This window comes from Lotus japonicus, chromosome 1 (genome assembly GCF_012489685.1).
Source record: "Lotus japonicus ecotype B-129 chromosome 1, LjGifu_v1.2".
NCBI classification, from domain to species: Eukaryota; Viridiplantae; Streptophyta; class Magnoliopsida; order Fabales; family Fabaceae; genus Lotus; species Lotus japonicus.
The window spans coordinates 109,686,564-109,702,060 of record NC_080041.1 but is presented as its reverse complement, the minus strand read 5'-3'; the positions used below and the strand labels follow the sequence as shown (position 1 = coordinate 109,702,060).

The 15,497-nt window shown below is 35.5% G+C and overlaps 2 protein-coding genes across 2 annotated transcripts; one reads left to right on the top strand and one right to left on the bottom strand.

The window, feature by feature from the left end:
- Positions 1–4,248: 4,248 nt before the first annotated feature.
- On the bottom strand, positions 4,249–8,484 carry LOC130729123 (SH3 domain-containing protein 2-like). The gene is made up of 10 exons (XM_057580753.1): positions 8,211–8,484; positions 7,253–7,375; positions 7,076–7,145; positions 6,357–6,508; positions 5,750–5,851; positions 5,405–5,605; positions 5,242–5,304; positions 4,963–5,115; positions 4,804–4,878; positions 4,249–4,542 (listed from the first exon to the last, which is right to left on the bottom strand). Exons 1-10 carry the CDS (start codon positions 8,268–8,270, stop codon positions 4,426–4,428), a joined length of 1,116 nt encoding a protein of 371 aa, XP_057436736.1. The 5' UTR covers positions 8,271–8,484; the 3' UTR covers positions 4,249–4,425.
- Positions 8,485–12,940: 4,456 nt separating this feature from the next.
- On the top strand, positions 12,941–14,570 carry LOC130729122 (GATA transcription factor 7-like). The gene is made up of 3 exons (XM_057580751.1): positions 12,941–13,197; positions 13,285–13,590; positions 13,683–14,570. Exons 2-3 carry the CDS (start codon positions 13,288–13,290, stop codon positions 14,316–14,318), a joined length of 939 nt encoding a protein of 312 aa, XP_057436734.1. The 5' UTR covers positions 12,941–13,197; positions 13,285–13,287; the 3' UTR covers positions 14,319–14,570.
- The last annotated feature ends 927 nt before the right edge of the window (positions 14,571–15,497 follow it).

The following is a 15,497-nucleotide window of genomic DNA, read 5'->3' as shown; positions in this document are numbered from 1 at the left end:
AATTTAAATAATGATGTCGAACTATTTGATAAATTTAATAATTATAATAATAATAATATAGATTTTACTGTAATATATCTTGAGGATCTTTACTTATTAATCTATTTCATTATTTTATTAGTGGAAGATTAAAGGGAGTGAAAATTGTAAAGTTCAAACATTAGATATAAAGTAAATTTTGGGGATTCAAACTGTCTCTTGCCTCTCTTGTGGTGCAGAAATGAAACCACTTAAAAACCATTGTTAATTTGTTATGTATATAATATGAAGATAAGTTGTTTTTTTAGTTTTACCAATCACAATCATTAATTATAACAACTATGCGAACTACTAAAAGCTAGCAATGCTAACTACCCCACTTTTGTGGTAGGTTTTTAATTATCATTGTAAAGTGTATTGGCGTTTAAAAACAGTTACAAATATGAAGTGGTCAATAATATTAATTTGTACTATGTTCTATATGTAGTGGTATGGTTATGTATGTGAACTCTTTTAGTATGTGAAAATTAATTAAAGGCATAACAATCTCAATAAAGATTAGTCCCATACAAAATGGTCTCAAGATATTTTGCAAAAGAACATAGAGAAGTAGTGTTTCCTAATACCTACAAGTCGTGTTTTTCTTGGTGCTCTTGGTCCCAGCGTTTTTTCTCTGTTTTTGTTTCCTCTGGTTTGTTCCCAATCTGTTTTTTTGTCTCTTGGGTTATACTCTTTCCGTTCCTAAATATAAGACCTAGTTTCAAAATTTTGAAGTTCTTAAATATAAGACCTAGTTACAATAATCCAACAAAAGATTTGTACTCTTCCATTTTTACCCTCTAAATTAATTATATGTTTTCAATTCCCAAGTTTTGATTACCACTTACCATTAATTAGTGAGAGAAAATTACAAAGGGTAAATATGGAGGAATGTATGCATTTTTAAAAAACCAATACACTAATTGAACACATTTAATGTTTTCTTAATAAGCGCAATTTTTTGTATTAGGTCTTATATTTAGGAACGGAGGGAGTATATTGTAGGTGATTTCTCTTGTAAATGGTGGGTTGGAGTACCCCTAATACTCCATATTAATATATTTTGTTTAAAAAAAAAATATTTTGTTACATTAAAAAAAATGGCATACGAGTTAATTAAGTGGATAATAGAGCAGGTTTCAATATAAAGTTGGTGTAATAGTAGGACCAATATGCTACCGATATGTCCCTACCGCATGTTCAATATAGGGCATCACTCTCTCAAGGTTGCACATACAAATGCGCACTGAATCATCATAGTTCAGGGAGACAAAATATAATTGCAACCAAAAGCTAGCAGAGAACATGTAGGCATTGATAGAGATGGAAGGATAAAATTGAATCCTCAGAATAAAAACTTGCCCAATATGTGATCTGATTAGGAGGTTCACTTTTATGCATGCGAACCTGAAAGGTACTCCCTCCGTTCCAAAATGTAAGTTGTTTTAGAATTTTTACTATATTTCAAAATATAAGTTGTTTTGCAAAATCAATGCACTTTTTCTCTCTTTCTTCCTTATATACCCTCATTTAATATTATATATCTTAATTACCACCTTCAATTTTCACCTATCACAACTCTCACTATCCACTTAACCAATAATAACATTTATCTCTCCTTAATATAACACAACTTTAAATATGGGTATTTTAATCAAAAAAAATTATTAATTAATAAGCTTTTAAACAATGTGCACAACCTAAAACAACCTATATTTTGGAACGGAGGGAGTAGCATTGAATAAAAATTAATGTTAACTTTTGCTTCCAGTTTAAAATATTAATTGAAATCCAACTTCTTCTTCCGTTGGTCTGACTTTTGAGTGCGATTAGTAAACTTAAAAATGAGAGCAAATTAAAGCGTAAGATCTAATTGTGGGGTAGTCTCAAAGAAAAATAAGCCAAAAGGATGTGTTTGTTTCAACTAACCAACTGCTATATGCATGCATTTTTAATGAAAGAGCTAAGAGGATAAAAGGGAAACAAAGACACATACTAATAGAAAATTACTCTATCATCACTAACAACCACCCATAATAAAGATAACAAAGGATAGTCAAACATTTAAGCAAATGAAGCTTTGTCAGAAATATTAATTATTTGTTGAAAATTTAAACAAATCCTTTAATATTGTCATTTATTTCCCTAATCAATTTAACTTTGTCAATTGGATTTGATCTTTGATTGTTTACTCTTGTAAATCACTTATTTGCATTATTGGTTCTTTTCTTGTCAATTTATTATTGTTCAAGTTTTGCCCATTTAATTACCTGTCTTTGTTTTCATTTGGTTTTGTGAAGACATTTCATTTTCATCTTGCCAATTTCAATTTCTTGTTTCAAATGCTTCCCTATTTCGGTGTTAGTTGTTTTTCTATCAGTATATGGACGTACTTGCACATTTTCCTTTATTGTTAAGTTACTTTCAATGCATTTATATTCAAGGGTTAATTTCTTGGTGAATTCTGCTGTACTCAAAAATTATTTTAGTTATGATACCTGCATTAAGTGATGTAGTAGATTATTTGCATGTGAAATAGGGTTTTAGCCATTAAGGTTTATTGATGATAGAGAGAGCGATATCTGAAGATCGTGACCCGGCGAATACTGATAAATCATTATTGATACACACATCTTAGGAATTGAACTTTCAGAGTCTAACTATCTACTATCTACTAATTGTGTTAGGATTTGTCACTTTTGTCACTCCACTTTACTAGTTTATTTTCATCATTGTAATTTTTTTCAGTTTATTTACCTACACTTTTAACTTCCTACAAATTTAACTTGCCCCTTTATTTTATTGCTTGCCATTTTAATTTTCAGCTCTTTTCTTGCATATTTTAGTTTCCATTGGTTTATGTTATCTGCAAGGTCTTAAATTATATCAGTTTGGTACGAATTTATTGAAAATTATAAAAACTCAAATTAAACATCCCTTGTTAAGCTTTATTCCCAATTCACTTTCAACTTTCAAGAGGTAACATTTATTAAGATCTATTCTCTAATAAATTGTCATAATTTTTGCATTATATGATTTTGGAGGATAAGAAATCCATGTGAAAAAGTAGTACAAGCAAAGAATAGAAAGCAGGAGAATAAATTGGTGTTAAGTTAGAGTCCATGGTGCAGGGAATACTCGCTTTATGGCACATGCATGAGACCAGCATCTCCATTTTCTAAGGTTCTGCCTGCTTCTTGTGACTGTGTCGAGAAGCTAGCTAGTTATTATCAGCTGTCACCTTCGCTTTTCACGTGCCACTGCTCAGACCTTGCTCAATTACACGGCTTCCAATCGGTGAAGTTTATGGTGACTCTATCATATTTTTATATGCAACAGAATTTTTTGTCACTTTTCCCTTGTTTTCATGATCCTCAGATGAATTTCTTATGATGAGAAAATAGCTTTCCTTCATATGATTATGTATTTCTTTTATAGCAAAAACAATAGCTGTTTTCAGACTCTTTACTTGCAGGTAACTAGGTGTTTTTTTTTGTCAATATGCTAAGGTGATGGATTGAAATCAATAGGCTAAGTGGTGCATCCAAGCCCAAACGAGTTACTTCTAAGAGACCATCTTGGTCATAAGACTTTGTTTAGTCATGGGCCATCCTTCATCTAAGGAGTATTTCAATTAGAATAAAGTATAGCTGATTTTTTTGACAAAAAAAAAACTATAGCTGATTTCTTCATTTCAGAACTAATGACAAATTGAACTTTGCTCACAAATTTTCTGTGCTCTTTTCCTTTTTCTAAGTTCTCTTTGGTCGAGAGAATTTCTCTCTACCATTGATCATGGCGATTGGGACACTAGTATATGCTACAAAAACATTGAAGTCTTCAGAGGTGTAATTAAAATGAGGCGAGGTGAGAGGATGGATTTAGAATCTTAGATACTAAGTTTCCTGCTATTTATTAGAATAAAGATAAAAGAGGGATGATAGTCCTATAAATATTGAGTTGGTGTAACTAGTATTCCATGTTATGGAAAACCAATCTGAATGTAACTACTACACTCAGAGAAAGAAAAAGAAATGAGTGATGCCATCAGCGCTAAAAACTAATGATTTTCTTGACCAAAGGAAAAAATAAACAGATTATCTGAATAGATCACAAGTGCTCATCATAATAGATTAAAAAAAACTCATCCAATGGGGTTTTATCACAGCAATTTATCACATATACTGCAAGTCTGATGAAGATATGAACAGCTCCTACGCGGTGAAACAGTGATAAACAAAAGGGGAATCATATATCAATTGATAATCACAAGGAAAAAGTTATCACCTATATCACAAACCAATTTGCTGTAAGCTAAGAACACGTTATCCATAGACTTCAGCACAAAAACCAAAACATGAACACATACAAAATCCCTGGGGCTAGCAAGCAACCCTACAGAAAAATTCAAAACACTTCAGCAACCTTGCTTGCAAGGACTCGCTCTCTTCTTTCAATGTAACCAAATGGAAACCAGCCTGCTCTACCTTTACATTCACCCTCAGCCCATCCATTGTTTGTAACCTGTCAAAATGACAGTCATGTTAGGAATTTGAAATAAACAAGATTTTAAAGTTCTGTCTCCCCATCAAAAAACTTCATTATCTGTTTCAATATGTACAGGGCTAATTGGTAAGCTCAATTCATCAGCTCTTGACACAAATATGATAAGCAGTTATATGTCACTAGCAAGTAAAAAGAAAAGGAGAGAATTCTTGAAAAACAAGTAAAAGACATAATTTGGCTCGAAAAAAGCTATAATGACAAGATCAGTGAGTTATAAACCTTTCGAATGACAATATAATCCCCAGCTGATAAATTCAGTTCAACTTCAGATTCAGCATGGTAGGGAAATAAAACCTGGATGAGTAGCAGAAAGTAAAGTAAGCAATCACTTATTTTTCAGCATCATATCTGTAACCTTCATACAGGAAACAGTCTAACCTCCCCTAAGAAGTAACCCATACTATCTGTTGAGCCATTATGTGCTTGAGAAGCAAAGACATCATTCACGTCTTCATATGATGGGGGCGGTGGCATGCTGTTATCGACACTAGGTGTAGGAGGGGCTTCAATACGTTGTCGTTCTGATATCATCTATCATTAAATATACACATAAACATATGTTGATATCAACAGAAAATTACGTCGAGGTCAAAAGGCATATTTGATTACTACAGGGAGAATATAATGGAAACACGACCAAGAGAGAGCATCACTTACCTCTCCCTCAAGATGATCAAGTATTTGGAGTACTCTTTGATGATAAGCACGCTCCGCTTCAACCTTCATAATTAGAAATAGAATGCTGAATTTAAGTTTGTAATAGATCCAAGATTTCATCAAAAGTGAAGAATTGCAGCATCATATGGTAAAAGCACAATACCATAGCTATAAGACGTTGGAGGGTTAACCTTTGTTGCTGTGCTTCAACAGCAGCCATTGCCGCAGCTGCTTCCTTTCCCAATATAGACATGTTTGACTTCAAGTCTTGCAGTTTTGCTTCAGCTGCTTCCAGCTTCATAGAATTCTCAGCATTGCCGGGTGATTCTCTTACCTTCGCCTGGCGTTTGGAAACTTCAATAGCCTGTCTAGGTTTAAAAGACAGAGTAATTACAAAGTGCATAGATAAAAAAAAAGATTGATGAGCTATTTACTAACTCCGTCATTTACAGAAATAAAAAGAAAAAGAAAATAGCTGGTGACAACTGAAAAATGAAATTCCAAATACCTGGGCTTCAGCATCCTGTCTCATTCTGTCATAACGTTGAGCAAGATGCCGAGCATCCTCCAGTGGAGCACCCATCACCATTGCTCTTAAGGGCTCTGCAACCTAAGCATCAACCAAAACTTCAATGTTCACTCACAAAAATAAAGATGGGAAGCAAACACTGGATAAGTTAACAATGAGTCAGCATATAAATACAGTGAGAAGAAAGATTAACGCGATTATGAATTAGTAAAAATGATTGAAGGATAGACTTGGACCTGGCCTAGATGTTCCTTCTTCATCAGATCAAATAGATTTAAAATAGTTTATATACCATTCAGGTTCACTACAACAGTTCAGTTAGGAGAAATCCAAATGTTACACCTGTGAAACCATAATATCTATAATTCTGTACATCCCATTCAGGTTAGTTTAAACAGTTTAGCTATGGAGAAATCTGAGCATTACATATATAAAGCCAGATTTGCATGCAATTACAAGTGGTTGTATGAGAGACTCATGCATACCGGGGAAAATCTAAATTACTTTGGCACAAAATCACAAGTATTGGCAGGAAACAAAACATAGCTACAATACCCTATGATAATGTGTGCATATTTGGGTGTACCTGTGTGCCAAGAGCCTTAAGTACGTTCCCACACTCCTTCTCCATTTGTGCACGGGCACGTGCATAATTTAGCGCAGCTCTCGATAATGTACTACCACTGGTACATGTATTTTCAGCACCATATTTCCTGCTATCTTCTGACAACTTTGTTCCTATTAAATAACATGTATAGAAACTCAATAACTATACTAAAAGGAACTGGTATTAATACAGAAAATAGGATCAAACTCAAGGAAAAAAATCTTCTTTGCAAGGGAAAATTACAGCTCAACGAATGAAAACACAGACAATGGAATAGATGAAATGCAGAAATAAGAAAGGACAATCACAGCTAATACATGTACAATTCTCTGTCCTAAGACACCAATTCACTCCCAAATACTTGTCTTCCTTGCCACTATTCCCAACCCTCCTTATTCTAGCTACCTTTCCTTTCACACCATGGCACAATTCTCCTCTCCAATAGCCTGCTGCCACATGTACATTCTCATTCTCTTACACTCTCCCACAACTGTTTCCTCCTGACTCACAGATTCCTATCTCTCCTCTCATAAACAAATAATTTCTGTTAGCCTCACATTGTCTAGCCCTGCCCACCGTCCTTTTTTTTCTTCTCTCTTACTGACTTACAAACATGTCAAAGCCCCATCCTGTGCTAAGTTTTATAAAATAAATGCTAAGGAAGTTTCTTGAATAGTTCAACAACCAACATTACTGACCTATTTCAACTTGCTTGGATCCGGTAACAATATAACCTTCTACTCCACGGACAATATCCCTTTGATAATGCTGAAAAACAATATATGTCATTATCAGCCAAGCAGGTGGGGAGGTGGGGTATAAGTTGAGATAAAACAAACAAAATTAGAGAATTTATACAGAAGAAGCCAAGCAACCTTTCCTGCACGCGTTGATATGTAAAGCTTCTCAAGTTTCTGATGTTGTTGAAGCTCTATCTCATCAGTAACCATATTATCCGAACCTCCATACCCTCCAGCCCCGAATTGTTTCAGCACAGCCTAAACCGCAATAATTGTTATTAACACCTCAATAGAGGAAGCAAGCAAAATTAAGAAACATTTGAGAACAGGTAAAAAAGGAGCAAGAAACGAATTGAATAATGTCTTATAAATAACGTAAGAAACTTCATGACACAGATGAGAGCATAAGTACAGCTAGGGAGAAGAAGATAAGACATCCTCTAAAGCAAAGAATCAGTGGCTTTTCTTATTTATGTTTGTTCCGTTCAAAAAATAATACAAAAAGAAGGGCAACCCCTATCATGCAGACCATAGTAATATGAACAGTATCTCTTCAATTAAGTGCTCCAATGTCTCACAGGGACAACAGATTGCAGGTATTATAAGCTACTTTGAATGTAAACATTTTTGTTTCCTTTCTTTTAGTTTGTTAATCGGCCTGCCATCATGGCTTAGGATGACAGAAAATGCATGATACCTCTCCTTCATGACATCTTCATATCATCATAAAACATCAAAGTTCTACCCTATTTCACATATAAGTATACATCTAGAAATTAAAAACTCATTTTTGCCAATTCATTACAAATCTCAATCTCCGCAATAGCTCCAAAACCAGTGAGTTCAATCTATACAGAAGCTAAAATACCACATACCAGCTCAATAATCAAATTGTTCTAAAAGATTCAGACAAATCAAACATTACAGCTTCACATTATTGTTTCAACAATGCAAGAGCACGAATCAGTTATAATCGTTAGATCCAATACTATGCGGTATCACTATTGCTTCAGAAAATAGCGCTAAGAAAAGGTAATCGCGAGAACAACAAAGAAATCAGAATCAATAGGTTTTGTAATGAAAGAGAACGAACCTGCTGTTGGCGAGCGACCTGTTCACGAAGCTTGGAGGCTTGCTTTCTGATAGCGTCCATTCAAGGCTCGATTGGTGGATTGAATCTCGAACGGTGGTTGAGTTTGTTGGATTCAGAAAGAACCACTCACCAAATCAACAAGAGAGGAACGGAGTTCGTAGCAGAAGTGAAACAAGAGAGAAAGAAAGGGGCACACAGGCTCTTGGAAATTGTGGTGGAAGGAAATTTACTACAGCGGTAGATTTTTCATATTTGGGGTCTGTTGATCTGTTCTTCGTCTAACACTAGTTCTTTTGAATATTCTTATGAGAGTGACTGAATAAGGCACGGTAATAGTTGAATTTGAATTGACTATTGGGTGAACGGTCACTTTCGTCCCTATTGTTTCACGCGTCGGGCATTTTAGTTCCTATTCTATGGAAATGTCGCTCGTGGTCCCTAATGTTGCAAATCGTCAATCACGTTGGTCCTGGCCACTGCTCCCGTTAGTGAACGTTAACGGGAAGGGTGATTTGGCACGTTAAGTGCCCCAGTGGACTTGCCACGTGGATTTAAATGTTGGGGAAAACATAGAAGCTTCAATTTAGTCCCTGACCAAAATCCCTAAATCTGAAAAGCTTCAATCTCTCCATCATCTTCTTCCTCCTCATCATCTTACCCATAAATAATAAAAACTCTTTTTTTTCATCATCATTTCATTCATGAACCAGATCAGGGAAAAAAAATTAAAATCTTCATTATCAATTCATTCCACACCACCTTCATATTCACATCTGAAACCTTAGAACCAAAACCATAAACAAAATAACCCTAAAATCACTTTCTTTCCTAAATCCTCCACCGAAACCTTATTCTTCTTCTTCAATGGTAACCTTTGCATATCCGGCGGTGGCAAATAGGCATGGGTCTGAAGATGGAAGGTAGAGTGGCGTGGGAGTGGTGAGTTTGCAAGTTGAAGAGCTCTTGAACAGGTTTCTGAAGAAGGTCATGGGTTCCTCTCCTTCCTTCCCTCTTTTTGCTTCATGAGTTCCTCAGGTGGACGAAGATAGAAGATCTGAACAAGGTCATGGCTTGTCAAATCTGGATTTTGGGTTTGTGGGTTAGGGTTTTTTTTTCAATTTGGGGTTTTTTTTTAAATTATAACTATCATTGTAATGGAAATAATGTGGATTTGGGCACCGCTAGCTGTAATTATCATTGTTATGGTTGTTTTGAATAATGGTTTTGTCTTTGCATCTCCGTTAAATTGAGGACATGAAATTTGTGTGGTGTGAGATGTGGGACATAGCTTCATGCTTCCTCAGATCCGGAAGGTGATGAGCAGTGGAAATCATGAGAAGTTGTGAAAATTTATTCTTTGGGTTTTTAATTTGTTCCTTTGATGGAGGGGGAGGGGGAGATGAATGAGTTGATGATGAAGCATTTAATTTTTTTTGATGATTTGATTCATGAATGAGATGATGAAGAAAAAGGAGAGTTGTTATCATGTTCAATTATTTTTTCTGGGTATGATGAGGAGGAGGAAGAAGATGATAGAGAGATTGAAGCTTTTATGATTTGAAGATTTTGATCAGGGACTAAAATGAAGTTTTTAAGTTTTCCCAAAAATTTCCCTAATATTTAAATCCACGTGGCAAGTCCATTAGGGCACTTAACATGCCAAATCACCCTTCCTGTTAACGTTCACTAACGGGAGCCAAGCTATGGACTAAAATGATTGACGTTTTGCAACTTTAGGGACCACGAGCGACATTTCCATAGAATAGGGACTAGAATGCCCGACGCCTGTAACTTTAGGGACGAAAGTGACCATTCACCCATTGACTATTGCTAGAACTTAGTAATTTCTTCATCTTGTACCTACTCTAAACGGACGAATTCAAAATGTTGATACACATTTTAAAGAAAAACAGTAATAATATTATGATTAGTAAAATTTGAATTCAGATCCTGTCCTGCAGCTGCACCATCCAGCAAGTATAAAATGAGAAAGAATATACATGTAATTATAACCATTGGATTGTAAAATTAGTGGCTCAAAATGTGCTGGAGGGGCTGGAGAGAATAAATGGCCGGAGATGATCCAAATTCGTAAAATTTCATTACTTTGTTTTTTTTTTTTGAAAAGTAATTTCATTACTTTGTAATAAAAAAAAACCTTGGTAAATGTGCATAAGTGACGCTCAAGTGTTTGGCTATGTTTGACATGTCATTTCAGCTAGCTTATAGCTTATTTGACTAGCTTCAAGCTTATTTGACTATCTTAAAAGCTCTATAAAAATGTTTGGTGAAGGAGCTTATTTCAGTAGCTTAAAGCTTTAAGCTATAAGCTATCTCAGGTAGCTTAAAGCTTATAACTTATTAAATATATTCTCATTTTTATCCTTATTATTTTATCAAAATTTCACCTTTAGCCTTATATGTTTTTTACTAAACCTATTTGCCTACTCATTTTCCGATGTACCAAAAAAAACTTATTTATTTATCAGTTATCGCACTTGTCTCATATGTACATCGTTCCCGCACAGAAATAATTACTACTTCAGAATAAAATAAATATTTTATATTACAAATTACAAATTATTTGTTTTATTCTATTTAATTTAATAAAAATATAGAAAATTAAATAAGTAAAAATTAATATTATATTTTTAAGATGTTAAATAATTTGAGTGAAATTAAAATATTTATAATAATTTTAATATTAATATCATATAGGTATTAATATGAAAATAAAGTAATGTTAAATATAAAAAAAATTATCCAAGTATGTCATTTTATGTCATTTTACAATTTCAGCTTGTTCAACAACTAGTTTTACCAAACACTTTTGTTCAAAGTACGTAGCTTTTCAGCTATCAGCTATCAGCTTTCAGCTAGCTTATCAGCTTTCAGCTAGCTTTTCAGCTATCAACTAATTTTTCAGTTTTCAGCTAGCTTATCAGTTAAACGTGTCAAACATAGCCTTTATTTCATGTTGAAAAAAAAATAAGGGGTTGTTATTATTTATTAACAACTCCTACAACATGTACCAAAACAAGGCCCAAACCATATCTTTCATATAAGATTTTCCTAGAACGCTATTTATCCATTTATTTGTGATCAAGAAAAAAAAACGTTATTTGTTTCATTGTTTTCCATAATTTAAAACTCAGTCCACATTTTTCGTTATTTAAGTACCGGCGCCCTTTTCCAGCCGAAGCTGTCAAACTCAATGTCGATGTAGCGTTTAAAGATCATGTATAAGACAAAATGTATGTATTAAAGAATGATAATGTGAAGTTTAAAATGAGAATCAAATGTGTATCCCCTAGTCCGATTCATCTTTATCAAAGCATCACCTCTAGAGACACCAAGCATCTAACACAGACTATTGGTTGTTTGAGCTCAATCAATCATTGGAATAGTGAAAAAAAACTTATAGTAATATTGATATGCAGCATATATGATACAACATGTAAGGATATTGTCATTTCTCCTAACGAGAGGTGGCACCTCTATGCAATTATTGTGATTAAACTCTTGTTGACCATGTGGTGTGCGCATGACAATAGAGATTAGAGACATGCAGGGCCGGCCCAAGGTCAAGTGATCCATGGAAGGGTTTTTGGCCTAAAAAAAATTACGAAGTAAAAAAATGTCTATTTTTTTTGTAAATAAGGTCTCAAATAAAAAAGAAAAGCCCCCATATTTTTGTAAATAAGACATGTTAAATAAAAAAAATTAGATAAAAAATTCTCACTTTAAAGTTCGCTTTAAGCCTCATTTAGTGTTGGGTCAGCCCTGGAGACATGATCCTATCATCGTGTTCGGCACAAATAGGTAGTTTTTGCGTTTCAATTTCTCCCCGTTTTTTGTCTATGCAAGTGGTGAATATCGTAGCACAAAACAAAGTGGAATGATAGTAAATGACAAAGTTTCGATTAAACAAAGTTTGGTGACTAACTTTTTAAACTTGTAACAGATTAACTAAATCTACTAGATCATTATGGTCTTTCATTGATGTAAGATCTAGTGAACACTTAACACTTTTACTGTAGAAGCCTAGAAAGTATGGAAGAATATTAATTTTTTAAAATGAGAATATGGAATAGTAAACTATACCATTTTCTCTTAACGGAAAAGAAATCAATATTTTTTCTTATGCTTGTTTGGGATGCCAGCTAAGTGTCCGCAGAGCATAAATTAAAACGAACGCGCCAAGCACAGAAAGTTGAAGACAGTAAGTAAGTAATGTGCTTAGAACGTGAAAGATGAGTAGAGGCCACGAATCTTAGCGCCTCACTCTTTTAAAAGTCAATAACCAGCAGAAACTTCACGCGCCAAACACACAACAATATCTCACGTCAGTAATCATAATCACACTGTTCACACATATATTCTTCATAAATCCCAAAAAAATGAAACCACGTCATGAGGCGAGATCAACGGCGGCTAAGCAAAATCCAATCACGGTGGCTGGCTGACTATGGCCTGCGATGGTAACAGTCAACACCGGCGTGTGATTTGAACGTTTTTGTTTTTAGCTGGTTTCTCTGGACCGGCCCAGTTCTTCTTCTTCATCTACTTTGGCTTGGTCAAAAAATAAGAATCATCGATGCCAGAATTACTTTTTTTTTTTTTGGTAACAACAAGGAAAAGTAGAACTACTTTTGAATTTACAAACAACGATCCATTCAATATTAATTAAAAAACAGGATATCTCAACTCAATAATAGTCACGCACGCACGCCCCACCATGTGACCACATGTGACACGCTTCCAATGCTGGGTCATTCACCACCTTCTCCTTTGTCACTGTATTCTATATATTTTATTTACTTAAATTGAAAAAATTAAAAGGAGAACACAGATAGATAGATACTCCTTGCTGCTCAGGCTCATATCATAATAATAATAAGAGAACAACGAGAACGATTATTTGCTTCTTCATTCCATTCACACCTAACGGAACTCACTCCTGTGCTTCTTCTTCTTCAATTCGCAGGTAATTTCAAAATTCATAAATAAAACCTTCATGTGGTTACTTTCACCTTTACTGTAAATTATAACGTACGGTTGAATTTCTGCGCAGAAAATGAAGTTTGTTATGGCTGAAGCTTTGAAACCGAGCTTAAGAGGGGAGTTTATTTTTCAGCAAACAATTGGCGAGGAAATATGGTGCCTCAACGCCAACGCCAACGCCGTTGTTGCCGGCGGTGGTGGAGGTGAGGATTTCGCCGTTGAAGACCTCTTTGACTTCTCTAACGGTGACTCTCTTCACGACGAGGAAGAAGAAAAGGACAATTCATCTCTTTCCTCGCACTCACAGGACAGTACCAACTCCAATTCCACCGGCGTTTCCAATGATTCCATTTTCTCCGCCGAATTAACCGTTCCGGTGACTTTCTCTCTCTAAAATAGCTTTCTCTCTCTTCTTCTTTTCCTCCAATTTTCGTTTCCTAATTCAAATTCGAATTCAATTTTCTACAGGCTGGTGATTTGGATGACCTAGAGTGGGTTTCTCACTTCGTCGACGACTCTCTCTCCCTCCCTGAGCTTTCTCTTCTGTATCCTGTGATTTCCGAGCAGAAAATCACGTTTGCTGAACCAGAACCAGTGAAGAAAACTCAAACTCCGCTTTGTTTTCTCTCTGAAGTCAAAATCACCATGAAGGCGAGGAGCGTGAAGAGTAGAAAACCGAACCCGCGCGTGAGGTCACTTAGCCCCTTGCTCACGCGCTCATCTTCGCCGTCGTCGTGTTCCTCTGTGCTTTCATCGTCAACCGCGCCGCCTCCCGTGGCTCCGCCGGCGAAGAAGCTGAAGAGGAAGGCGGAGGAGGTGGAAGGCGCCGGTGCGCAGTCGCAGCGGCGGTGCAGTCATTGCCAGGTGCAGAAGACGCCGCAGTGGAGGACCGGTCCGCTAGGCGCCAAGACTCTCTGCAACGCGTGCGGGGTTCGCTACAAGTCCGGTCGGCTTTGTTCGGAGTATAGACCGGCGTGCAGCCCCACCTTCTGCGGTGAAATTCACTCCAACAGCCACCGGAAAGTGTTGGAGATAAGGAGGAGGAAGGAGGTGGTTGGACCGGATGCCGGTTTGACTCCGACCCAAATGGTTCCCACATGCTGAAAATTTTCCATCTAGATTAGGGGAAATAGTAGTAGATTAGGTACACCCCCACCAACCGGTTCGAACCCGGTTCGTGTTTTTGTATAATAGTGTATTTTAGTGGTTTAATTAGTGCTAATCAGCTAGCTGAGCTAGGCAGGTAACGGATATTATTAGGAAGGCACTGATTTGATTGTTTGTATCCAGCATTTTGCTTTTTCTAGCTTTGTTGATTTGGTTAATCTAATATAGTTTTTTTAAACTATGAGACTATTTTGGTCATTTAATTAAGATGGCTCGTTAGATATCTTGGTCTCTGTCAAACTATGTAGTGTTAGATTGAATTGTTCAAATTAGTTGAGCGGTGTGTTTTAGATTTCGTGAGATATTGGGAGAGGTGGGTCAGAGGCAGAGACTTGGTTGGAGTGTAATTGAAGCATTAAAAGTTGGGTGGCACACTCATTTGAGGCCACGGAAGTTGTGCTAGTGCTATATGGGTGGATGATTGATTAAACTTTACCCTTGTGTATTTTCCTTTTCAAATGGCTAGCGCGGATAGTGTGATAAGCTGTTTAGAGATTAATATGAGTGTTTATAATGAAGAGATTAGTTATTGTTATTTTGATAGATAAAGTATTAGTTTAAGTCGTAGAAAGTTGTCGTGCTAGTAACTTAAAAAACAATTACAAACTTACATTTAAGTCATGATACATGAATGAGTGAAGGCTCGAAATTAAGAATTTTCATCAATAAATTACGTTATATTTCATTGAACTAACCTATTTTACAGTGAATTTAAAATCAAATTACTCCAAATGAATAGTGTATTGAATATTTTATGCTTTAAAGAAACTAAACGCATTTAACCCTTTTAATTGAGAGTGTTGTTTTCTTTTCAATAGTTCACCCGGTTTGATTTAGGTTTCAAGAAAAATAGGTGCATACTTGGGTGCCTATAAATTTAAATGAGTGTAGGCTACATGAGTGAAGTGCACCAATAATCTTTGTCCACTTAATATGACATGGATAAGTAAGAGCTGACTGGATTCTTTTTTACACTATTTACGTTACCACCCAAGTTGAATTTTAGTTTACTAATTAAGCCCCCGTTTTTAATAATTTTTTTTGGCTTAAATATGCTAGATGTTATTTTATTTCTCATTCACCTCTTCTCACTTCCTCCTTCATCTGCTTCTTCCT

Coding starts and splice junctions, on each gene's coding strand:
- LOC130729122 (XM_057580751.1), top strand. CDS start 13,288: ATGAAGTTTGTTATGGCTGAAGCTTTGAAACCGAGCTTAAGAGGGGAG. Junction 13,591..13,682: donor CCGCCGAATTAACCGTTCCG/GTGACTTTCTCT, acceptor AATTTTCTACAG/GCTGGTGATTTGGATGACCT.
- LOC130729123 (XM_057580753.1), bottom strand. CDS start 8,270: ATGGACGCTATCAGAAAGCAAGCCTCCAAGCTTCGTGAACAGGTCGCT. Junction 6,509..7,075: donor ATCCAAGCAAGTTGAAATAG/GTCAGTAATGTT, acceptor GTTATTTAATAG/GAACAAAGTTGTCAGAAGAT. Junction 4,543..4,803: donor ATTATATTGTCATTCGAAAG/GTTTATAACTCA, acceptor TCATTTTGACAG/GTTACAAACAATGGATGGGC.